The following is a 25,204-nucleotide window of genomic DNA, read 5'->3' on the forward strand; positions in this document are numbered from 1 at the left end:
AGACAACTAACGGCTACACCACTTCAAACTGCAGTTAATTAAAAAAATATGAAAAATATATAAATAAATATTCTTATTTGTAGTTGTAATTATCGTAATGCAATGTCTTAGTTGGAAAGATGAAAAAAATCGTTGATTTGAATAATAAAATGAAAAATGAAAAGTCAAGTTTGTTTCGTTGGAAATACATGAAAAACCAGGACATTTTTGCAAAAAAGTGTGGACAGCGACAAAAACAAAAACTGGGACTGTCCCAGGCAATACAGGTCGTATGGTCAGCGGATTGATAAACGTCTTAATATCCGAACTGTGGATAAAATATGGTCAACAGAAGACCAACTCGATTCGTCATGGGAATAATACGATAAAAATCGTAAGTTCAGATCTAATGGAATCGTAACTGACATATTCGTTAAAGAGAATATTCGGAAATTCTAAGCGGGTAATATATGACGCAAAGAGCACAATTACAGCTAATATAAAGCCGGTGTTATTGCCGATGATTTAAAGATCCTTGGTATGCGATTACTGCTTACATTGAAGGTCGGATCAAATATATATCATTTGCTATCTGTAATAAACTGAAATCAAAAAAGGTCTTGGCTTAACTGTAGGTTTAGTTGAGTATCATGGCTTCCTTTGCTGGACGTGTTTTGATATATGGTGGCAGAGGTGCACTGGGAAGCACTTGCATTAATCATTTTAAAGCCAATAATTGGGTAAGTTGAAAACAAAAATTCCCATTTTCAAATCGTATTCTATAACGTTAAACGATTCATTAGTTTTCGAAATTATCCGGTTTGCTCGTTTTTTTTTTTTTTTTGCAGACAATTGATAGAATGATAAGAGGGACGTTTTATGATAGAGAGGTTATGATGATAGAATGATAGAGTTTATCTTTGATCAATGGAGGAGAACACAGAAACCACGTTTGAAGTGTTCGGAAACTCCTTTTATGTGGGAGGGGAGAGTTAATGCATACAGTTTTAATATGCCGTGTCTAAAATAAACGGGGGCTGAGCCCATTTAGTATATGAGTAGATATCAAAGAACTACATAAGAACTGAAATAATGGCGCTTTAAACCTAAGAAAAAACCTCCTTGGTCCAGTGATTGCACCTAACTCATAACAGTGTTGCCAACGGTTCAAAAATTAAATAGAATTTTTCAAATTCCTATAAAAACTACTAAAATTGTGATCTAAACACCTAGGAAATGTTTGTTAGTAATATTTCAATTATGTAGCTTGCTTTACAACTAGAGGGATATTTTTCGAACTAAATGGCCTAAAAAAGACCAGATCTAGTTGGAAAAAAACAGTTTGAAACACACTGACTGGAATATTAGGGTATTAAGGGGAGTGGGCAGTGGGGCTTACACAGCATCTTTCAGATGCCATGACTTGTGCATTTTGTTGCTACATTTATATTTAGACATTTGCATCTGTTGCTCGGGAAAAAAAAATTCCTAACAAACCTTCAAATAAAGATTATAATTCAGTGTTGGAAAATTTTTAGTCACTAACCCCTTCACATACAGGCTTTTGGCAACAAATCCTGACAATCTGTATTTGAAGTATCTGATAAATCTAAAAAAATCTGGTTTCCTTTTCAGCGTGTTAGAAATAGAAGGGGGAAGTAGTAAAATGTAGCCTACAGTAGATTCTTTCACTCACACCCTTTCTCACCCTCCATGTCTATGCATTCTTTTTTTCTCGTATATACAGGGCGACCTGTAAATGCTTATGCAGCCTTTATCTCATCAATCATCTGTCAGAGGTACAGTTTCAATTTTAAAAATGCTCAAAAAACATTTAAAAACTACCCTTTGCCTGTTTCGAGAGTGAAAATACAGTGTCACAAAATAAAACTAAATTTTTATACTGTCCTCTACCTTCCAGTTATAAAGTTGTTGCCCTGTCTTTCCTGGTTCCAACAAAAAAAAAAATCAAGTTTCTAAGTGCAATATTTGCTGAGATATTCAAATGCAAAAATCGGAGAAAACTTATGAAAGGACAGCATAAATGAGGGAAAGGAGCGTTGTCCGTTAGGTTTTACCTATATATGGTGCATATGTCATAAAATACATTAATAGTTATTAATTATTGATTAAATAAATATTAATCTGTATTACTGAATTAAAAGCAGTTCATCTATGTATTATCAATACATAAAGGCTAATTGTATTTACCAGGTTTTTACCACAGTATTTATCGGTAAATACCTAGATTTTATACCATGTTCTGGTAAAAACCCAACTCTGCCTCACATCTCTATTTAGTAATTACATGTAATTACATGTAGAGAATTTCAGATGCCAATATCAATTTTTTTTAGTCTCCATGTGTCTTTCACCCGTTATTTGTCAAGCCCTTGTGTATATCCAAGCAGTCGGATAAACAATATGGATTTTTTGGGCAGTTTTTATTTTGAAAACAATTCCATTGCTAGGAAGAATTCTGGTGGAACCCAGTTTTTTTTTTTACTTTCAGGTGAACCATGTTGAAATGTGTTATAAATGAGTACAACTGAAAACTTGATGAGGAAAAAAAACCCAGTAAATCTCTACCCAGAAAAACTCTGTCTATTATAAAAACTTATGATTAAAATCATTGTTCTAAAATATATAAAACTCAACTATTATGAAAAGTTGAAACGAACTGATATTTTACCCCCCCCCCTACATTTATCATACCACATTTCTTGCATATCATTTTCATACATCTTTATGACGGAGATCAAGGATTTTTACTCAAACTCTTTCAATACTTGTGTATTTAATATAGAGCCTATATTTTCATGTAAGTTTAATATTGTTAATACATTTTTTAAAACTTTTTTTTTTTGTTTTTTAAATATTTCTAGTGGGTTGGATCTATTGACATGTATGAAAATGAAGATGCTCACAGTAGTGTAGTTGTGAAAGCAAAAGACTTGTTGATTGACCAAGAGAAAGATGTTTTAAGTGGAATAGAAACTATCTTGGGTAGTGAGAAAGTTGATGCATTAATCTGCGTTGCTGGAGGATGGGCTGGTGGGAATGCAGCAGATCAAGGTAGGTATCAATTGTGTTATTAATGACACATGGTTGAATTTCAGTTTGTTTTGTGAACATTAAACATTTTTTTCCTGGTTTCTCTTTAAACAGTAAATTATCATTTCGGATTTCTTTGAGAAATCTAGCCAGAGTTCTTTGAGTGTCTATTATTATATTCAGTTAAATCAGTTGATCAGTTAAATAAAAAAAAAACAAAAGAAACTGTCTGGATATTAGTGTTGAGATGGACTTTAAAAAGGAAAGTTGTCTCTGCTGGGAATCAAACTCTGGTCTTCTTGCAATCCAGGCAAGCACACTAACCGAAGTTTGTCTTGGTATTAATATCTAGAAATTCAATCAATTCTTAATTGTGGTTGAAAATTTTATTCGACTGGTGTATGTCCAGTACCTGGTACCCTTTTCATTGTATTGCTGACCAATACAAAAAAAAATAGTAAAGGTACTGGACATATGCACCCCTGTTTTTGTGTCAACAAATCAGTCAGATGAAAAAAAATGAAGATAGCCAAATTCTCGTCTTTTCACATGCTTTTCAATTTTAGTGCTAGTCTTCCCGTAGACAAATCATATTTTGTGATGGAACTTTTAGAAGACAATACAATAGACACCCAATAATCTGGAAGTCCAGCATTTTTGGGCAGGTTTTATTTGAGTGCAGAAGAGAAAAATGTCACTGCATGCCTGTGCACGGAAGGTTATATTATTTAAATGGACTTTTTCTATTAACTAACCAGTAATAGGCTACAGTATTTTTGGTAATCTGGAACACCCTTGTCTGATATGTGCCGGATTAGCAAGTCCACTCTACCAAAATTTATCGTTGCTGTTGTGAATAGCAGTTTTCATATTCAGAATGCATCAGCTCTCTCTAATGCCACTAAAGAGCGAAATGCCCTTTAAGTGATTCTCTTATCATTTCCAGGGTAAGCGAACAGCAGTATGAAAATTGGTTATTTCAAGTTTGTCACACGCACAACTTTGTTTTCTAAAAAAATGGCTAGATTCAAACAAAGAAGTAAACTCTTTCATTGCAATTTTGATGTTTCACTTATTTTTCTGAATATATATTTGAATGTGTTTTTCCAGAGATCGTTAAATTTGTTTTTTCAGATATGATAAAAAATGCAGACCTGATGTGGAGACAGAGTGTTTGGACATCACTTATTAGTGCTAGAATTGCAGCAAAGTATCTGAAAAATGGAGGTTTAATCTCACTAACTGGTGCTAAAGCTTCTTTAGAAGGAACTCCAGGTTCATGGCATTTACATCTGTATAAACATCTGATACTATTTATTGATTTGATATTTCATTTTTTTTTCAGTAGTTCTCTAGAAGTATGTGCATGCATATTATTTGTTATATATCATTGATAGGCCTATACATCGAAATTTTCATCTCCTATCAGTTGAAACCATAATAGTAATTTAAAGATCATACACATTTTTAAAACTTTTTGAATGATATAGAGCAGGGGTGGCCAACTTCTCTCAGTTCAAGGGCCAACATAATGGTCAGACATAGTGTCACAGGCCACACCAGGGACAAAACTCCAGTATATAAGCCGCACTCAGTATGATTGCTTGCTGTGGCATCGTGAGCCTCAAACATTTTGCTGGGATTTAACTAATTAATTAAATTTTTCATTTAATTAAATACTAATTATAAATAATTATTAATGAATTACACTGTTAAGAAGTTGTTTATCTTTCTTTTCTTTCAGCAAATCATGAATGTTAATGGTCTCACTCGAGTGGAGAATATTAATTCATAAAACATTTAAAGTTTATTAAACAAAAATAATTTAATATATTTTGGAATTTGTTATTCTGAATTTTGTGCAATGCTTCTCTATACAAAGGTTTTTAGCAGCTGGCTGATGCGAAGATAATATTTAAGGAAAGAGAAAATTCAACTGCTCCTTTCGGGGAATCAATCGAACCCATGTCCTTTCACTTTCCAGGTGAATGCACTAGACTACAGAGGCAACGAATATCTCAATATTTCCTTGGAGCTTGTGTGCACTCAGGCCAAAGCTTGCAATTGCTGACAATGCCACCAGATGACTTATCTGAAGTCGTGGACTTATTCGGATAAGTCACCATCTGGTGGCATTGTCAGCAATTGTGAACTTTGGCCTGAGTTAGGCCCGACGGTCCATGTACAGTCCCATTCAGTGCACACGAGCTCCAAGGAAATATTGAGATATTCGTCGCCTCTGTAGTCTAGTGGTCTAGGGCAGTGTTGCATGAACTTATTAAAGTGAGCCCCCCCCCCCTTTTGACCAAAAATGTTTTTCAGTGACCCGTACATAGGCTGACCATATGTCCCTCGACCCCAACATATACTGGCCATGTGTCCCGGAAAATCGGGACATCCTAATTTTTTGCTAGTAAACATGCTGTCCCGAAAGCCCTTTTTGGAACGCTTGTTCCGATTTTGATTAGGCGGTATTGACTTCCAGAGATATTCAATTTTTTTATTATCATATAAATATTTACTACTTATACCCTTATGCAAGATGGAAGTGTAGCGAGGTGTATGGTCCTTGATATTTGTATGCAAGGTGATTGAGAAAGAATCATCCGATTTCAAAATGATTGTACACTTGAAATCCACCATTAACAAAAATTGTTCACAAAACGTAGACACATTCCTTCCCTCCGTATATTCACATATCCCTTATCATTCTATTGTTTTTAATTTTTTAATAATAAAAAAAACGTGATCAGCACGCATTCCCAAGAGATCGTTATGATCTGTCCAGGGAATTTATTAGTTTTAGTAGACATCCATGCCCAACCTGGGATTCGAACCCACACCTGCAGTGTCAGAAGCTAGCTCCCTAACCACTGGACTGCCAGGCGGCAAAATTGAGAAATTAAGAAATATACAATTTTGAAATCGGGTGATTGTCTCCAAATCACCTTGTCTTGGTATAGTATTAACTTGATATTGTCTGCTTCATGCCAGAAGCACGAATGTGCAAATTTTCCTTTTTTTTTAATCAACTGTTTGAATACCTTGTTTTGCTTTTGCTATTTAAGTTGTGCCTGAAACGAATATAACACACGTGTGTTTCAATAATGCCCTATTGAAACACATTAGGGTTTACACATTACAAAACATTTTAGGAAAATAACTTCCATAGAGTAACCATTCAAACATCATTTCCCACATTCTTTTTTTTGCAAGGACATTGCCCAATCATGATTACAGCATGACGGAGTTGATGTATTGATTATTGTGCAAGTAGAATTTGATGAAATTGTATTGTATGATACATGGTAATTAGCTCAGCTGAATAAAGACATTTAGTTTTGACATTTTTAAGTAAAAATAAATTTCTTATTTGGAAATTATTTTGGAGAATCTCGTGACCCCACAGGGGGTCGCAACCCATGGTTTGCACACCACTGGTCTAGGACATTTACCTGAAAAGTGAAAAGACGTGGGTTTGATCCCCACAGGGGCAGTTGAACTTTCTCTTCCCTAAATATATCTTCATATCAGCCATCTGTTAAAAACGTTCGTATGGATAGCGGAGAGTCACATCATCCTCGAATGCTTTTTCAGTTTGTTTCCCCCCCCCCCCCCGCTCTCCTGTTAAATACTTGACCAAATATTTTTACCAAAATATGGCAGCACATTAGTTATGAATTTTTATAGGGAAATTTTTCTCATTGAGATTACCATCATTGACCTCCGATGATTGCTTAAGAAAATCTACTCTTGCTTCCATAATTCCCTCGGTGTTTTTTTGAAATCAATTATATGATCTGTGTGTTTAAAGAGGTTTTGTTTGTTGAAAATGCAAATTGTTTTTGTCAAATCAGAAAGTTTTTTCTCTGCATTAACCAGTTTCATGAATCAAAAATATAATAGTTTTTCATTTTTGTCACAGGTCGCACAAAATGACCTCTCAGGCCAGCTGTTGGCCACACCTGATACAGGGGGTCAGGTTTAGTTATCTATCCCTTTTTAACAAGCACACTCTATACCTTGTCTTTAAAGGGTTTTTAATCAAAACAGCATCCGTATAAGTATGTTATTTTTGGAAATGAAACTTGTATGCACAAGACAATGGTAGATTACTATTCTTGCTAATTCAAAATTTTCTTTTCATTAATTGTTATGAGCATTGGTTAACACAAGGAAGTTTCAGATGTTTGATTTCCTACATCAACTGAGCTTGAAAGTTTGAGTCCAGTTATAGAAATTTTCCACTCCCAAATCTAAATTTCCATGTGTTTAAAATCTCTTATAATTGTTTAGTTTTGGGAGGAAAGTTTTTTTATGTGAATGTGTGTACAAACACACAAAATTTCAAAGATAAAGAATTTTCTGTACGAAAATATTTGTACTCATGTGTAACTTTTCATGAACAATCTGATAAAAAAAAAATATATACAGTAATCTCTTTCACTTATGTTTCTCTCGATTATAAGACAATTTTCTGCACTTACTTATGCATCTTTTTTTCTAATTCCCTTACACTGATGCATACGTGGAAGATCACTGTATATATATTCTTTCAAATTCAGTATTGCAGTTTGCATTATGCTGTTTCACTGCTTGATAGAACACTAAAACTTAAATTTTTCTATAGGCATGATTGGTTATGGTCTGGCCAAAGCAGCTGTACACCAACTTGTCAAAAGTTTAGCATTCCCAGGTTCCGGTTTACCCTCTAATTCTGTTGCTGTTGGAATTTTGCCTATTACACTGGATACACCGATGAATAGAAAGTTTATGCCAAAAGCTGATTTTTCTTCATGGACACCATTATCATATGTGGCTGAGTAAGAATTCTCTCTTGAACATATCCATACATTAGGGGTTTTTCCACATTTTACTTGAAATTGTTTATATAAATTTTTTGTATTTACCCATGAGTGTATGGGTAAGGGAATGTTCCATAAGTGTGCTGGGGTCGGGTATCCCAGACCCATCCTAAAATAAATATTATATAAAATAATTATGCTGCTTTTAATTTATGTTTTTTTAATTCATTAATAATTATAGTGAAACCTCACTACAATGATGCTTAATATAATAAATCCCTCTACACAATGATATTTTTTCAAGTCTTCTTTGGCAATGGCTAGTATAGTGTTTTAAACTACCGCCCCTCATTATAAGGATAATCCCTTTACAACAATATTTTTTCTTGGTCCCCATGGTATTGTTATACAGAAAAATCTTTTATATATATAATCATTTTAGTTACATTGATTAATTATATTAATTTTATGTTTATATTGCTGTACTATTTTATAGTGAACTAGCAAAAAATACCTGGCTCCGTTTTGTTTTTTCCTAATACTGAAGCATTGAGAAATTTTATTTTTAAAAATTTATAGAAATATGAAAATTCATAGATTGCGTGTAAATCATAATTGATATAATCATCAACCTAATTAATGTTTGTTAAATTATTTTCTAAACCTATTTTTCTTCATTTATTAGGTTGCTGTATGACTGGGCTTCTGGAAAGAATCGCCCTGAAAGTGGCAGTTTGGCTCAGTTAATTACTGAGTGTGGAGTGAACAAAGTAACAATAGCTTAAGCTCATATACAGTGAAACTCCTATGTAATGATACTCAAGGGGCCAGAGAAACTTATTATAAAGGATTTATCGTTATAGATGGAATTTATTAACACTGTGAAAAATGCATTCAATTGGATTATCACTTACGTAGGACTTTCACTGTATGTCTTTGTTATCTAGTAATATGCACATTTTATTTGTGGGAACATTTTCTTTTTAATATTCCAAATGTTTGCTGAAGAGCTTAAATGTATGCTGTTCAACAATTTTGATGTTAAAGTATATGCTTTGGAATGTCTGTTGCTGAGTTCCTAGAAGCTTGAATGGTTTTGTTTTAAATTTATACAAATGTTATGAAATTTAATGCAATTTTAAAGGGAAAGAAAACTTATTTTATTGCAATTTTGAAAGAGCATGTATATATGTGAAAATTTAATATTAGAATGTTTACAAATAAAACTGGTGTATATTCTATGTGTTCATTAATTGAGTACATAGTTTAAACAGTTACTGTTTTGCTTATTTGTATATGGAATCTCTTGACAATTTTGTAAATTTATATTTTGAAGTATTGTTATATCCTGTTATTTTGTATAAAAATTTTACAATTGAAGGGAATAAGTTTAGTGACAAAATTCCATTGAAAGTTCAAATTATAGTTGAAATATTGTTTGTGAATGTGTAGTTATTTGGATGGTTATAGAAGTTATATATGAATGTTGTGACACTGAATAAATGTTTATGCAGCCATAATTTGTTCAGAAGTTTTTTTTTAATGCAAACATGAAACATGTTTCTTTACTTGCTATTACCAAACTAAAAACATTGGATGTTTATGCTTATCGCAAATGTTTTCATTTAAACATTGTATTTGACAAAATTTTGGTATGTTTTGAATTTTATTTTTTCATATAATACATGATCTAAGAAACAAAATGTATCTTTTCAAATGGAAAGAAAATTTATATTCTGCTAAAGATCAGTCTTGGAGCAAACGATATAGCAAGTGTTGTTTTTTTTTTTTTGCCCTCTTGAGTTTTATTGTGTGAAAGTAATGTCCTTGAAGTACAACACTTAATTTTTTATTACATTAATGAAGAAAAGAGTTGAATTTGCACTTTGTTAGAAAGCATATTTCACCCTCAATTTTGATAAACATAATAGGGAATTTTAATTTTCAATTACACTCAAGCCTTAAAGACACTTTCATTAACACTGGATTTTTAATTTTGTATGCTTATTAAATCAGAATGTGAATAAAATAAGCTTACTTTATAACTTAATTTTTTCCCTTCAAATATCACTATCAATTGTAGATATAATTATATTAATTCATGTTTTATATAATTAGTTTTAAATTAATGCCACAAAAATTTCTTTTTACTCATTTCAACCCTTACAACGGCAATTATGAGAAAACTTGATGCCCTTTATTTTGGCAATTGTAAGTTATCTCGCTTTCTTAAAACTTTTATTTTGGCAATGCCGAGCATAGCTACTGTATTTTTGTAGTTTTTACAGTCACACATGTTTTCCTTCCCAACCCCCCCCCCCAACCTGTTAAATCAAATGCCAGTGGACAGTCAGCTTTTGTTCAAAGTCTGATAGCAGAAGAGAGATCCACCCTTTTCGGATTAGTATGGAAATAAAGCTTTTCTCTTCCTTGTTTTTTTTATTCTCGGTTTCATAAGAAAGCAATGTCATTGCACAAAGTCGGGGGAAAAAATATTTTTTAAAAAATAAGATGTAGCAATTACTGGAAAGTTCTGATTCTATTATGGGGGTTACAATACGGATCAGAGAAATTTTAAAAATCGCTTAAAGGGTTCAGTATCAATTTAATCGAAGTGTTCAAAATTTTCAATGGGATGGATAGGATAGGGGACACCAGTATCGATTGGTGAGGGACAATGCAAGATTATGGTGTCTCAGGGAATTTTTCTCTAATAGGGTTGTTAATAAATGGAATAGCTTACCCCTGGAGGTAGTAAATTGTAACACAATTGACACGTTTAAAAAGTAATACGATAATCATGTTGGGGTAAATCGAGAAGCTATCCATTCTTAGAATAAGACAACCATAAGTATTCTTTATGGGTGTTGTATAATGTTTTATCATGTGTATATATTGTTTATAATTTTTGTTAATTGCATTTTTAATTGGGTTGCTGTATTTTTGAAATATATATCTTTTTATCAGCCACCTCATTGGGCATTTTGCCTGTTGTGGCGTTGTATTTATATATAACAAATGCAGGGCTCCCACCGTCCTACTTTTTGGTAAAATGTCTTTTCTCGGTTTTGTCCTATTTTTCAAAAATCCTGTGTCAAATCCTATCAATAAAATTCATGTAATTGATTTTAATTGAGTAGGGAATCAATATATTTCAAAGTTTAATATTCACTGAGATATTTGAATTCAAAAATTGGAGAAAAGTTTGGAAGAACAGTTCTCCCTTTTTTGAATTCAGATATCTCGACGAATATTGCTTTTAGAAAAGTGGAATTGTTATTTTTTTGTTGGCAGCAGGGTAACAGCTTTCTAATTGGGTTTTTGGGCACAGGGTGTCCATACAAAAAGTTATTTTTTTTGTTTGAATAACTATACAACCCCTTGCAACATGAATAACATAGCTGAAATTTCTGACTTCGCATACTTATATTTCGCAAGGATGACTTTAATATCTGTCGCCGTTTACTTGCTGTATCCCATTCTGAAAACCATCAGTCGATTGTGGTACACTATGCATGTGAAGTTTAATTTTATTTGTTTTTGTGCTCACATTTCACCGTCATTTATTGTATCAATAAATTCATACAATTCCATGTGCGAAATTCAATTAAACTGATAAAATTTAGGGAAAAAACAGCATAAATGGGGAAAACGCTTTTTCACTTCAGTTTAGCCCCTGAGGCACTAGCTAGTGTTGCTTGCTACTGTTGTAGAGATGGTGAATCCCGTCGATATTTTCATGACAGTGATTTAACCCTAGATAACTAAACTTATATCAGTTACTCAGTAACTAATCTATTAGATGAATCATATATCTAAGAATAGACCCAAAGTTATTTAGGGTTAAAACATTTTTTTGTCTTGAGCAAAGTCCGGGTTTACAGTACCACCTTTTTACTGGGTTAATTGTTGCGTTCAATATTGAATTCAAAAAGAATAAAAAAGCTGTGCAAATTTTCGTTGAAATAAGCTATGTAAGTGAATTATTCATTGTGTACGAGAGAATACGCGTTATATTATAATAACGATGTCAAATGAGAGAAATATCTTACACAAAGTGAAATTTTTGTCTTTATTACCAATGATTTCTTTTTCATAAATCAGTATTATTCAATGCCAATACGCAGAAGCATTGCAACAAAAATTCGAGCTGTTGATATGACAGGCTAGTTATTTTTAGTATTTGTCCTTTCCGAGACGCATCATTTTTTCCGACGAGAAAATCGATCATGTTGTTGCCACTCGTAATCGTAACGATTCCGGGAATATTCTGTCCCATAATTATCATAACTTCGTTGCACGCCGTAATTTTGTAGGTTGCCATAAATTTCAGAATCATCACTTTTGAAAAACAAGTTATTTCTACTCGTGTTACTATCCGTCTTTTTTTTAGCCTTTTTCTTGTTGGAAATACCACCAGGATCACCTATAAAAGAAAATGAAAGTTTTCTGTTTAAAAAAAAAAATCATCTCAGAATTCGTAATACTTGTGTACATTCGCGTACACAAGGGAGAGTCCCTAGATCCGAGATAATGGTGTATTTTTGCAGTAAAAACGAAACTCCAGCCCTGGCAGAGGTGTACGCACCGGGGGGGGGGGAGCACAAGACGCCCGCGTCCCCCCCTCAGCCGACCAAAAATTAGAAGGGAAAAAATACCCCTTTTTTATATATGCTATTTTAACCAATTTCTATTAATTTAAATGATTTTTAAGGGATGGTTACTTAAAATTTCTCGGGAAAATTTTTTTGTGACCTCTCCATGCCTCTTGCTCCTCCAAAGGTCGATCCTACGTACTCCCCTCCCCCGGAGATAATCCTGTGCACGCTACCGCTTGTGTATGTGCATTTTTAGCTCCTGTATAAGTAGAGAATAATACAAAAAACAAGTTAACTTTCTTTCGTGAGACAGCCCACAAACATCAGAGTACGGGGGGGGGGGGACATGAGGTCCGCACCCTCTTCCCCCAAAGTGATCAAAATTAGAAACAATTAAGAAAAAAAATTATGCTGGTTTAATCAATTCCTTTTGAAGGTTAACTCGAAATTTTTCTGTATATCGCCCTCCACCGTAAGACCGGTCCTGAGTATGTCTTTGACAACAGTTCACCAAACATTTACAGCTCCCCATTATTTTTAGTGTAGGTTTTTCTGTAATGAATCTCACTCACCATTTGATATCATCCATTCTTTTGTAGACTTCACTTTTTTGTTCTTTGCAACGTTTTGTTTCGTGAATTTCGACTCGAACTTCTTTATATCATTTGATTTGCTTAAAAGTAGACACTGACGGACAAATTTTGAGAAGTCATTAGGAAATTTGTGTGATGACGTTACGGAATTCTCATCCTTTTCTTTTATATTCAGCCATACGTACTCACAAATGAGAGCAGCAACAGCGAGTGCTGTTCCAAAGCCGAGAATGAAAAAAGAACCCATCATTTGGGACAAACTTATCTTGCGAATATCACCAGCTTGTGGGGGTGCTGACACAGTACATTCATTATCAATTGAAAGAGTTCTTTTTTTCCATTTGATGAAAAGTCCACTTGCTACCAATCTGTTGATTCTTAGAAAAAGACAAGAAAATTAGTAGAGCTCTAGTGAAAATATATTATGGTATTACACCATATTAGTCAAACTTCCGCGGTAAATCTAGAAGTTTTACTGATGTTATAAAAAAATATCTATATTAGAAAATACAGGGAGGATTAAAATATCCTTTCTTTCTCTAGGAATTTTCATAAAAAACCGAAACAATTGCCGTACGAGTATGCGATTTGTACCAAAATCATGCCCTGAATCCAAATATTATTTGGCAACAAAAACAAACTAGTTAAAAATTTTGGAAATAGAATTCTTTTAAGTTGAGTTTGATGAGTATCGTTGGGGGGGGGGGGGTTAAATTGTTCTGTCTGAACGGGGAAATAAGCCACTTCAGCTTTACGACAGTTTCGTACAGAAATACATACAGATTAAAATGACATGAGAATAACGGGATGAAAGAGCCCGCGACTTTTGTTCCAACCCGAATTCACTTTGTCTGAGTTCCGTGTAACGGTCTCGTAACTATCAAAGGTTTAATACGAATTAAAACGTTGTAATCGTCTGATATACTTATATGCTATCAAATGGTCGTTCTGTCAATTACGTAGTTGATTAATACTGTAAAAAGTCTTGAGATGATAAATCTGTTGGAGATTTTCTCAATTTTTCCGAAAATATATTGTATGATGATAATGTACTGATTTTTCCGTTGGGTTCTCATTTAGTAATATATTTTATTTCATAATTGAAACGTCCGATTCGATCCTTTTACTTCTCCGGGGTTTAGTTCGTCCTGGATTGTAGTATGCCGTAAGGTTTTCGAGACCATACCTACAGAGGGACATAGACTTGCTTGAGAGGGTGCGAGAAGAACCACGCGTGCTATTAATGACACGGAGCTTAAGATATGAAGAGAGACTAGACTTTTGAATATGTTTACATTGGAAGAGCGCAGGTGTCGGGAGGGGGGCGTATTTAAAATTTTCAACGGGATCGATAAGATGGACCATGAGTTATTAATACACCGTCAATCGACTGCTTCGACAAGGAGGACACCAATATATCGATTGGTACGAAATAATTCCAACACCACACTGAAGATATTTCTGGTGTGGTATGGATAATTTCTGGTGTGGTATGGATAATTTCTGGTGTGGTATGGATAATTTCTGGTGTGGTATGGATAATTTCTGGTGTGGTATTGATAATTTCTGGTTGTGGTGTCGCAGGGAATTTTTCTCTAATATTCTTGTGAATAAATGGAATAGCTTACAGCCGGGAGTATTTATATTTTATCATAATCATTGGGTTTTTTTATTGCTTTTACTGGGTTGCTGTAATTTGGTATAGTTTAGATATATTTGACATCCATATTTTTTATGGCATATTTTTTTCATCCACTTCAGTGGACATTTTGGCTGTTGTGGCATTTGTATTTGTATTACTGTATGCGTATCCATGTGAGAGAGAGAAACAGAGGAGCTCTGAATTTCCTCAACTGTTTTTTTTCTTTCTTTCGGATTTTCCGAATCGAACTCTTTTTGTCTCATGATAGCTCTTTACTTTCTTGTGTGTGTGTGTGTCGCTGTCTCTTTTTCTCTAAATATATTTATTTCATTAGAACTCCTAAAATATGAAATTATACTTTTTTCATCTTTTTGTTTTTTCAATTTCCTTTTTTCAAGATACTCAAGATATGATTTTTCGTTTCATGGAATCAGGGGTCAAACCACAAGGGCAAGGCCGTAGCGGGGGGGGGGGGGGGGTCCCCCGAAATGTGAGAAAATGACCGGAAAAAGATGGCCAAATCTATTGTTCTATCACTTTGGTCCCCCCTCCCCCGAACGAAATTTCTGGATACGGGCCTGCACAAGGGGTATAAAACACATATACTTAACATAACTTAACCCCTTGTCTTTTAGACCGCTCAATTGTAATTTGCGTTTTTTTCTTAAAAAGCTACCCTTTTTCAATTCAAAGTACTTTGTACAAAGTACAATGTATTTCAAGGAGGAAAGGGGCCACGTCACACCAACGCGACAATGATATTATTATTTTAGCTTTTGACTGGACGATATCAGAAATTTGTCCATGCATAAAAAAATGAAAAAAGGTTAAAATAATAATTTTTTTAATGAAAGTATCATTGCTCACATATGAAGTCAGCTATTTGCGATTAAAATTGCATATAATAATTTGTAATAATATAATTACGTAATAATTTTTAAAAGCTGTCCTGCATTAGGAGACTAATTAGAGTGTATATCCCTTAGTGTGTGTGACAATTAAATTCAATCTCTTGTCTCCCATTAATACATGGGCGGAGAAACGGGGGGCGCCCCCCCCCCCCAACATCAAAAGTGGAGTGGGCAGATCTAATGTATATGTGCATATATGAATTGACATCATCATCATCGTGCCCCCCCCCCCCCTAGCAATAATGACCGTGCCCCCCAGACTTCCAAGCCTATGCATTAATGAATAAATGCCAGATTTATATATATTTAGGTCTAGGAAATTTTTTAATAGAATAAAAGTGTTAATGTGTATCAATTATGGTTAATCACCCTTTTTCATCTTAAAATTTTTTATCACACACAAACCACATTATTTCACTTTTTTCTCGGAGTAATTTTTTTCCGTATTAAATCTCTGATGTTTACACTAACGTAGAATATTAACGTAGAACGTCATACCACCTTTTGTATATTTAGTTTGATGTTCCATAGTGTCTATGATGTTCAGAAGTTTCGGTTCTCCTCAGATTTTTTTTTACCCAAAAATATTTCTTTTCTTTTCCACTCAATTTTTTTATACCACGTGAAAACGTGTGTTATGTGCGAAATAATATGAGCTCACAAAAAATTATATATGTTTGCACTTACTCTGTATTCATTCTCTCGATATACGGCCAATTTTTAGGTACGGCTAGTGAAGCTGACTGTGAATGTATTTCTTTGTTTCCAATCGAAAAGACACACTTTCTGCTTTCGTTGAACTCTTTTCCCATCATTTCCAGAAGTCGGTACTTGTCATCCATGAATACTAGTTTCCCCTCTTTCACTTTCTGTGTAATAGTAGGCGTATCAGCATAAGAATATACGCGTATACCTTTGTTGATTTCGTATAATATTCCACCCCTGGCGCCCTGTTGAAAATTTTTTTTCAAACATATATCGAAATACTTGGTCAAGATTGAACGAAATCTTTTTCTTCTTAAAAATTAGTAAGAAACTAAAAATACAACGACGCATAAAGCTCTATATTGCACAGTTTAAAAACACCGTATTCAGTATGGTATTATTATAGAAATAGTTTAACATTGTATAGGACTGTGTATTATTTTGAAAATATTTTTTGTGTTAGCACTTGGGTACAACTATTTTTACATAGCCACTCAAACATATCGTATTGATGGAAAACCAGTTCATTTACCTACCCTCAAGTATTCAAGATAAGCTTCCCCGTCATATATTCCCCATTGATACTGACTTTTGGCATCGATCAAATCTTGCAATGAATTCACAGGACTACGGATTTTCGGAAACGTTAGTACGGCTACAAGATTGCCACTGTAAGTTGTTACTGTAACCATAACGAACAGCCACCAAAAGCCAACCATTACTCGTCCTGACAATGCAGTTGGTAGAGTCGATCCACCTAAAGTTTATAAAATTAATAAAATACAGAAATACAGCCCGATTATAATGCATTGTTGCGAGGATACCCATATTTTTATGAAGATCACTAAAAAGTTCGATAAATGAATAGAACTTACAAGATGTACGGAAAACTCTCTGGGGTAGTAGGGTGGAGTGAAAAAAGCCAAAAAATTTTGGTTTTTATTTTTACATTTTTTTTTTTAATTTTGCTGTTTCCTGACCCACCAAATGGTTCTGTTTGGTGAAAAACGGTGTAATAATATATCAACGCGAAATCGCGCATCATCTTCAGATTTCACAAACGGCTTAAACCTTTATCTAGTGACAGTACTTTAAAGTACCACCAACTTTTAACCCTCCTAACGTACCTTACAAGCATTGTTGGGTGTTGGTGACTTGACGGATAAAGGCTGTATACTGCTTTACGATTACCATATCACAGCACAAGTTTGGAACTACTAGTTTTTTAAATATGTTAGTGAAATAAAATTTAGTTTGTTGTTTCGCCCCTGTGAAAATGTTTACTGCCTGACACTTTCGTATAATGCAGTAAAACACCACTTTTACAAAATTTTCCCTAATAAAACAAGTTATGGCTTTTTTTCGGTAAAATAAATAAATATTCATTATTATATATTATTCAACATATTTTGAATTGGTGCTTTTTTTATTTTTATGTAAGCGTATAGTAGGGTGGAGTGATAAAAAACTTTCTTTATATTGCCTGAGTCATTATATAGTGTCAAACTGGCTACGACAAACAGTCTCCAAATTTCAACCCAAAATATTTTCTACCAAGTAAATATTTATTTTTTTTTCTCTTTTTTTTTTAACGTTTTCTTGGTTATTTTATTAAATTAATTTTTGTTAATTATATATAATATGTTAACACTGCTCACTACTGATTTTGTTCTCAAAGATATTTCAGTGAGTTTAGGGTGATTTTGGGGCACCATTTACAATTCTGGCACTGGCTTTGTCAGAATGGCTCTAGTTTTTGAGATAAAATGAAAATTAAATTTCAATGGTAATACATAAGCTGCATACGAATCTCATTGTTGAGTGCATGCAATATCTCAAAAGCTAGAGCCTATTCGGCAATTCCACTGCCAAATTCGGAATCAGCGCTCTAAAATGACTATAAAATCACTGAAATATCTTTGCTAATGATTTTTACTGTATTTATTTATAACGCACAATTTCAATTCTTTGTACGATTACCATTGAAATTTAATTTTCACTTTATCTCAAAACTAGAACCAATCTGACAAAACCAATGCCAGATACGGAATTGGCGCCCCAAAATCATCCTAAAATCATTGAAATACCTTTGAGAACAAAATCAGTGTAAGCAGTGTTATCATATTATTTAACAAAAACTATTTTAATAAAAATAACCATGGAAACGTTAAAAAAAAGAAAATAAAAAAAAAACAGTGTAAATATGCACTTGAGGTGTGGAACCTCAATTAAGGTGGCAATATTTTGGGCTGAAATTTGAAGACAGTTTGAGAGTTTGGCACTATATAATGACTCAGGCAATATGAAGAAAGTTTTTATCGCTCCACCCTACTACATTTGAACCTTCCTTAACGACACTCCCCGTTAGCGGACACCTTCTGTTAACGGACACTTTCCTTATCCCCGGTCCCGTGGAATAGGGCTTTAATGTATTTCACTCCCTGTTAGCGGGCATTCTCGATAGCGGACAGTAAAATCTGGCAAACTGATTTTTTCCTAAACTCTAATTTGTGAACTTTGTTCATAAATCGGAAATTTATCATATTCAACGGTGATTATGTATAATCTCTAGCTTGTATTGGTAAATATGATAATCCGTCAATTAATTATTTGATTAACTGAACATAACTATGGTTCAGGACGGTGAATTCGAATGGCAAGGTTTCGTTTGTTGATACGTGTGAAGAAAGCCAGAATTACAAGACTGATAATGTTTCGTTATCAATGTTTTTATCCTCTTTACACTTATTTTAATTTCCTTTTCTATTACAAAATATAGATATGTAGAGCGCACGTATCATGTACGGATTAAAATAATTAATTGGTTCAATGAAGAGAAGAAAGGTTATAAATTTTTCTATATTTTTATCAGACTTTCCAGCTTTATTTGGGAATTATTCATAATCGCTGGTAAAAGTGATAAATGTAGTGAAATTTAATCAAACTTTCTTTATATCGAGGCGATTGATGATTATGCATAACCACTGGTGTATCACTTTTATACACAGTAACATATAGGAGCCAATTGCGATCGAAACTAAACGTCGTATAAACGAGCTTCTGCTGTGTATCGTATCTCCCCAATAGTGGACAAAAGTTTTGGTCCCATGAGTGTCCGTTATCGGGAGGTTCTACTGTATACACTTATATAAAAATAAATAAGTACAAATTCAAATGCGTTGAATAATATATACAATGAATATTTATTTATTTTAATGCAAAAAAAGGCCATAATTTGTTTATTAGGGAAAATTTTGTAAAAGCGGTGTTTTACTACATTATACGAAAGTGTAAGGCAGTAAACATTTTCACAGGGGCGAAACAACAAACTCAATTTTATTTAACTAACATATTTTTAAAAAACTAGTAGTTCCAAACTTGTGCCGTGATGTGGTAATCGTAAAGCAGTTTTAATACAGCCTTTATCCGTCAAATCACCGACACCCAACAATGCTTGTAAGGTACGTTAGGAGGGTTGAAAGTTGGTGGTACTTTAAAGTACTGTCACTAGATAAAGGTTTAAGCCGTTTGTGAAATCTGAAGATGATGAGCGATTTCGCGCTGATATTTTATTACACCGTTTTTCACCAAACAGAACCATTTGGTGGGTCAGGAAACAGCAAAATTTTAAAAAAATTGTTCGCTTTTTTCGCTCCACCCTACTCTCTGGCTATATCCTCTTCAAACCCGAGTGAAAAATGATTATTAATTTTTTTTTCCCGATTGATTTGTGTTTATTGTATGTCAAAATGCCCTTTAAAAAGAAAAAAAAAAGATAATTAATTCATTAATTCATTAATTTGAGTCGATATATTTACTAGGGCCATTTGAGGTAGGTTATGTGTACCTCAAGTCTCAACTTAAAAAAAGAATGATTAAAACAATTTAAAACTGTTACAAATGAAAGTACACATATGTGTATCTCTGGAGCGAAGAGAATGTGTAGGGATGTGCTGATTTTTTTGGGAAAAAAAATTCATCTGTGCCTCCACGGGACTCGAACCATGGTCTCTCGTATTCCGGACGAGTGCTCTATCACTAAGTTATGAAGGCAGGTAGAATATTCCTTCCTTGGAGCGTATGTATGCTGAACGGCACCGCGCGATGGACAGTGACAACAATCAGCTAATTAGTCGTAAATGACATAAAATGTCCACTGGAATTTAATACGTTTACAGTGATATGTTACAAATTTAAAACATGTTGCACATCCATGTCTAAATGAAATATAGTAAATAAAATAACCATGTGAGGTGTGCCAAAAGTGATGGTTCTCTCGTATATCCTTGAAATATTTTAAACTTACAAATGCAACGTAGAGATAGATACTCATTTGATATACAAAATATGCATTTTATAGTAATTAAATCATATAGCAACATGCATTAAGCTGCAAAAAAACCGAATAAAATTAAGTTTTCAATGCAATTGTAATGAAAATACCGAATTAGTAAAAACTGAAGTTTTGTGTTATTGCTAGTGGAGATTTCGGTGGCAGAGTTCTGGCGTTCATTCATTCATGATATAAGAATTATCAACAGACTTATATTCTAACTAGTATATCAGTTGCTGTCTACAAATTGTGGACCTAAAATGTCAAAAATAACTTGATTTTGTTTGTTTTAATGTGCTGATTAATTCCATATAAACTCAAAATTTACCTTGTTGAAGCACAGCTCCAAAACTATACCAGATACAGTTACCTAGTCGAAAAAGACCACGGTCGTTTTTGAGATCATGGTATTCATAGTAATAGCTGCTGCGGTGCACGAAGAACAAAACTGGCCCCATGAAGCAAACGGCAATAAATAGGCAGATCCAAGTCTTAAGAAAAAGATTTAAAACAGTCCAACGTGAAAAAAGATAAAAGATGAAAGAAAATTTAAGAAAAATCATGCAATTTTTTCGGTCTATACCAAAAGTTGATAAATTAATCGTCGTTTGGAGAGAGAGAGAGAAATGTGTGCCGTATTTCTCAGAATATGTACGGCAGTGTTCACTCAAATGCTGGGCATGCAATAATGGTTATTGTGGAAAAAGACAATTTTTTTTCATCGCATTTTTTTCAAACATCAAACATCGGTCCTTTAAACAGAATTTCATGTACTCAGAATTGAAACTGCTGTAGACCCTCTATTACCCAGGCCTGTATTACTTCGAACTGTCCAGTAATCATGTAATCGGACGTTTCCAGACGGACTCCTTGAGAGCACGCAGAAGGAAAAAATGTCACATGGCATGCTTGTGCAAAATTTTTTTTTCTAGCACAACCCTGGTCTGATATGTACCGGATTAGTGAGAATCTATCGTAATGCTTAGCTAGCATAGTATTTAATAACAAAAAGTTTCCACGAGGGATGAAAAAAAAACAACCAAATATCACCATTGCATTACGTGACTTTGAATTGATAAGAATATATACAAACTTTGACATTGATAAGTGTGACATTTGCATATAAATGTTTTTAAATTTGCTTTCCACTGTGATATGCAGTGCTTATTCTGAAAAACACTGTAATTATTATTTAATTATTATTTTTTACTAAATAACCTATTTACCCTTTAAGCAGCCCTGCAAAAATATTTAAATCCCTTCAAAATGTATAGTATTTTTTTTCGTATTTGTGTCTTTTTTCCAGTGAAGTAGGCTTTCTTTCAATTTTCAGCAGGTGCAAACTAAGAAGTATAGGGAAAAGTGTTCTTGAGAAATCAACTTTACAAAATATCTGGGCTGTTCAATGCTAAAATTAGAGGCTTTCGGGGAGGCGAGATGTCTCGTCAATGTCGCTTAAAGGGAAATTAAAACTCTGATAACACATCTGTTTTGGATTTTCTAAGATGATGATCGGTTATGTTAGATCAAAATGTCCCATAGTAGTATTAATTGATTAAAAATTATGTATCTTTGTACACCCAACAGCCTGAAACAGTGTGTGACACTTCATAGCTCTTCATTTTTTTCCATTCTCTCTCTGCCACGCACGCTGAAAGAAAAAAGTCCTAATCGCTTTATTCGACGGTGCAATGTTTATATAATAAAATTTGTGTAATTAATACATTGATTTATATGTACAGTAAAACCTTCTAAGTTGACCACCTCTAAAAGTTATCCATCTGTCTAACTTGAACCATGTTTTAGGGAAGGACTACCAGATTACACATGACTAATTTTGTAAGTTGATTACCTGTGCAAATTTACAAGAAAATTTTTGTACCGTATGTAGCCAACTTACACAAGTTTTATCGTATATGTAAAGTGCTTTATTTATATGGATGCATAATGTTGAAATGAGGGATTGGTAAATCAAGAGAATATAATATATATTCAGATTATGTAATATAATTTCAGTGAGTTCTATAAGAAAAACTGCCGCAAGACTCACATTCCGTGTGAAAGGAGCTAAAAACAGATATTTATGTTCTTGATCAGGTCGTTGCACGAATAAAGCGTAGGCGAGTTCATCCACAGCATTCGTGAAGTTTATTACTTTCAATCTATCAGCTGTAACAAAGAAGAACTGAGCAGCAAATTCAATATCCTATAAAAAATCAATCAAAAGACAAAATTTCATCAAATTCTAATGAACAAATCTCAATTTTTCTTCTAATACAGCACAGTAGAACTTCGGTTAACGAGCTTAATTCGTTCCGCGAGTGTTCTCGTTATCCGAATCATTCGTATATCGAATCAAACTTCCCTATACAAATAATGGAAACACGGATAATTCGTTCCACAATTATTCATTCACATAAAAATGCCTAATAAAGACGGCATTCAATAAATAATATACTAACCTTGGGGTAAAATAATACAATAACATCATAAACAAACAAACAAAAGTACAATAATGTTTACAAATTAACTTACTCTAAACCAGTGTTTCTCAACCTTTTTTAGCCCATTCCCCTGTTTGGATCATATTTTCTTCTCCGCCGAACACACTGCAGCGAAGAGCTAAGAGACGGACGTCGAAAACAATTGTACTGTTTTGTTCTACGCCTCACATACTCGAGCAGCGAGGCAAAGAAGAGAAATAGTCCACTCATCGAGGTACGCGACTTCAACAATCCGGTTTGTTTTTACCACGAGGTAGGACTTTCGCTATCTGTTGATTGGTTCGTTTCTCCCCTTTTTCTCCTCTCTCTCTCTTTGAAAAAAGAAAAAAAAACAGCTTCTGAGGGGGGATCATCATCACACCCATCCAGTTCTTTACCCTTATGAACCCCTCCGGCCATTTTCGCTCTCCTCCACCTCGTTCAGTATGTGCGGGCACCTGTACCTCCACCCCGATGCATTTTCTCCTTCCTAGTTGCCCTCTTTTCGCTTCGCTGCAGTATGTGTTCGGCCTTATCCAGCGACCACTACTCTCATCCCGGAGCGAGACCCTTTTCACTTATTGAATTTAGTCAAAACTAAATTCGTAATGAACAAAAGTGTTATAAATAAGATCCATCTCTGGAACTCTAGATTAGGCACAGATCCAGAAGGGGGTAATCTTTGATGATCTATGAACTTGCGGTTACAATGATGCTACATCCAGTTTATTTCTTGTTGCTGCAGGGGTCTTCAACCCATGGCCATCTAAGCTTTATGTTATGGCCCGCCGACCATTTTTAGAAAATAGCTACTTTACACAGGAAAACAATTAAATTCCAAAAAAAAATTCGTTAAAGAGCTCTGGCCACTGTAGGCTACTTCTGTATTTAGACCTTGAGATACTCTCCAAATTCAATATCAATGCTGTGCATTGAAAGGGCCGTCATAACGAATTCGGGGGACCAGGAGACAAAACAGTTTTTGAGGCCTACGATTTCACATAGGCTACTTTCATATTTCGAGAGACCAAATTCGGCATCCAAAAGGTAAATCCAAAACATAATTACAGACTTTACAGAAATGCTAAAAAACACCTTAATGAAAGAAAAATAATTTTAGAGAATTATTAAAAAAATAATTTCATAATTAATGAAAATCTATAATTAAAGAAAAAACAGTTGCAGAATTACTGAAAGAAACCATTGCAGAACTACTGAAAGAAACCATTGCAGAACTACTGAAAGAAACCATTGCAGAACTACTGAAAGAAACCATTGCAGAACTACTGAAAGAAACCATTGCAGAACTACTGAAAGAAACCATTGCAGAACTACTGATAGAAATAATTTCAGAATTATTCCGAGTAATTTCAGAATTGTTAAGAGTAATTTTAGAATGGTGTGTTAAAAGTAATAAGTAATTCATGAAAAAACATTAAGAGTTTTTGAAAGAAAAAATTTCAAAAGTATTGAAAAAATAATTTCGGAATTATCGGGGAAATTTCAGATTTAATAAAAGAAATAATTGATTAAAAAATTAATTAATGAAAGGAAGTTATATTTGAAAATAAATAAAAATTCAAATTTAACGAAAGAAATAAATTCAGCGTAAATAAAAGTGTCAATATTTTCAGGGAAACTTGTTTAATCTCCGAGAATTCCATGGTATGATTTGGTGGCCTGCAGGCTACGTGGAAAGTTTAACTTGGCCCGCAATGTCTCACAAAAGTTGAAGACCCCTGGTTTACGCCTACGTGTGTTTGTTTTTCGAGTGAAGCAGCTGAGCGGAGACTGTATAAGGGAGAATATTACTCACAATTCCACAGTATGTATGTGGGCGAAAGTGAAAAATCATCGGCTCAGTTGTGATAACATGAAACTAAAACAAAGCGCAAAAATTTTACTCGTAATGCGAATCGCTCGTTGCCCGAATCCCTCGTTATCTGAACCACTCGTAAACCAAAGTTCAACTGTATATTAGTAATATATTGTATACATATACGTACTATAAAATGCGGCGACATATCGTATATTATATCGTCGGAGTTCAGGCAGAAATCACCAAGTAAAAATTGTATTTTGAGATATAGTGAATTTAAAC

At 33.8% G+C, this 25,204-nt stretch overlaps 2 protein-coding genes across 2 annotated transcripts in view; one reads left to right on the top strand and one right to left on the bottom strand.

The window, feature by feature from the left end:
• Window positions 1-444: 444 nt before the first annotated feature.
• On the top strand, window positions 445-9,358 carry Dhpr (dihydropteridine reductase). Its single transcript, XM_089239328.1, has 5 exons — window positions 445-719; window positions 2,865-3,054; window positions 4,168-4,308; window positions 7,664-7,856; window positions 8,524-9,358. Exons 1-5 carry the CDS (start codon window positions 630-632, stop codon window positions 8,621-8,623), a joined length of 714 nt encoding a protein of 237 aa, XP_089095454.1. The 5' UTR covers window positions 445-629; the 3' UTR covers window positions 8,624-9,358.
• A 2,538-nt stretch (window positions 9,359-11,896) lies between these two features.
• Window positions 11,897-25,204, bottom strand: part of LOC149080243 (ionotropic receptor 93a-like) — a 44,140-nt gene continuing 30,832 nt past the window's right edge. The window contains exons 10-15 of the mRNA XM_089239329.1: window positions 22,671-22,826; window positions 20,949-21,111; window positions 16,824-17,044; window positions 16,270-16,532; window positions 13,009-13,406; window positions 11,897-12,264 (exon numbers count right to left, since the gene is read on the bottom strand). Coding sequence (XP_089095455.1) covers window positions 12,041-12,264; window positions 13,009-13,406; window positions 16,270-16,532; window positions 16,824-17,044; window positions 20,949-21,111; window positions 22,671-22,826 — 1,425 coding nt within the window. The 3' untranslated portion in view covers window positions 11,897-12,040. The remainder of the gene's footprint in view (window positions 12,265-13,008; window positions 13,407-16,269; window positions 16,533-16,823; window positions 17,045-20,948; window positions 21,112-22,670; window positions 22,827-25,204) is intronic.

This window comes from Pholcus phalangioides, unplaced genomic scaffold (assembly GCF_987345545.1).
Source record: "Pholcus phalangioides strain wild (caught in Gottingen) unplaced genomic scaffold, Ppha-v1.0 ptg000011l_1, whole genome shotgun sequence".
Lineage (NCBI taxonomy): Eukaryota > Metazoa > Arthropoda > Arachnida > Araneae > Pholcidae > Pholcus > Pholcus phalangioides.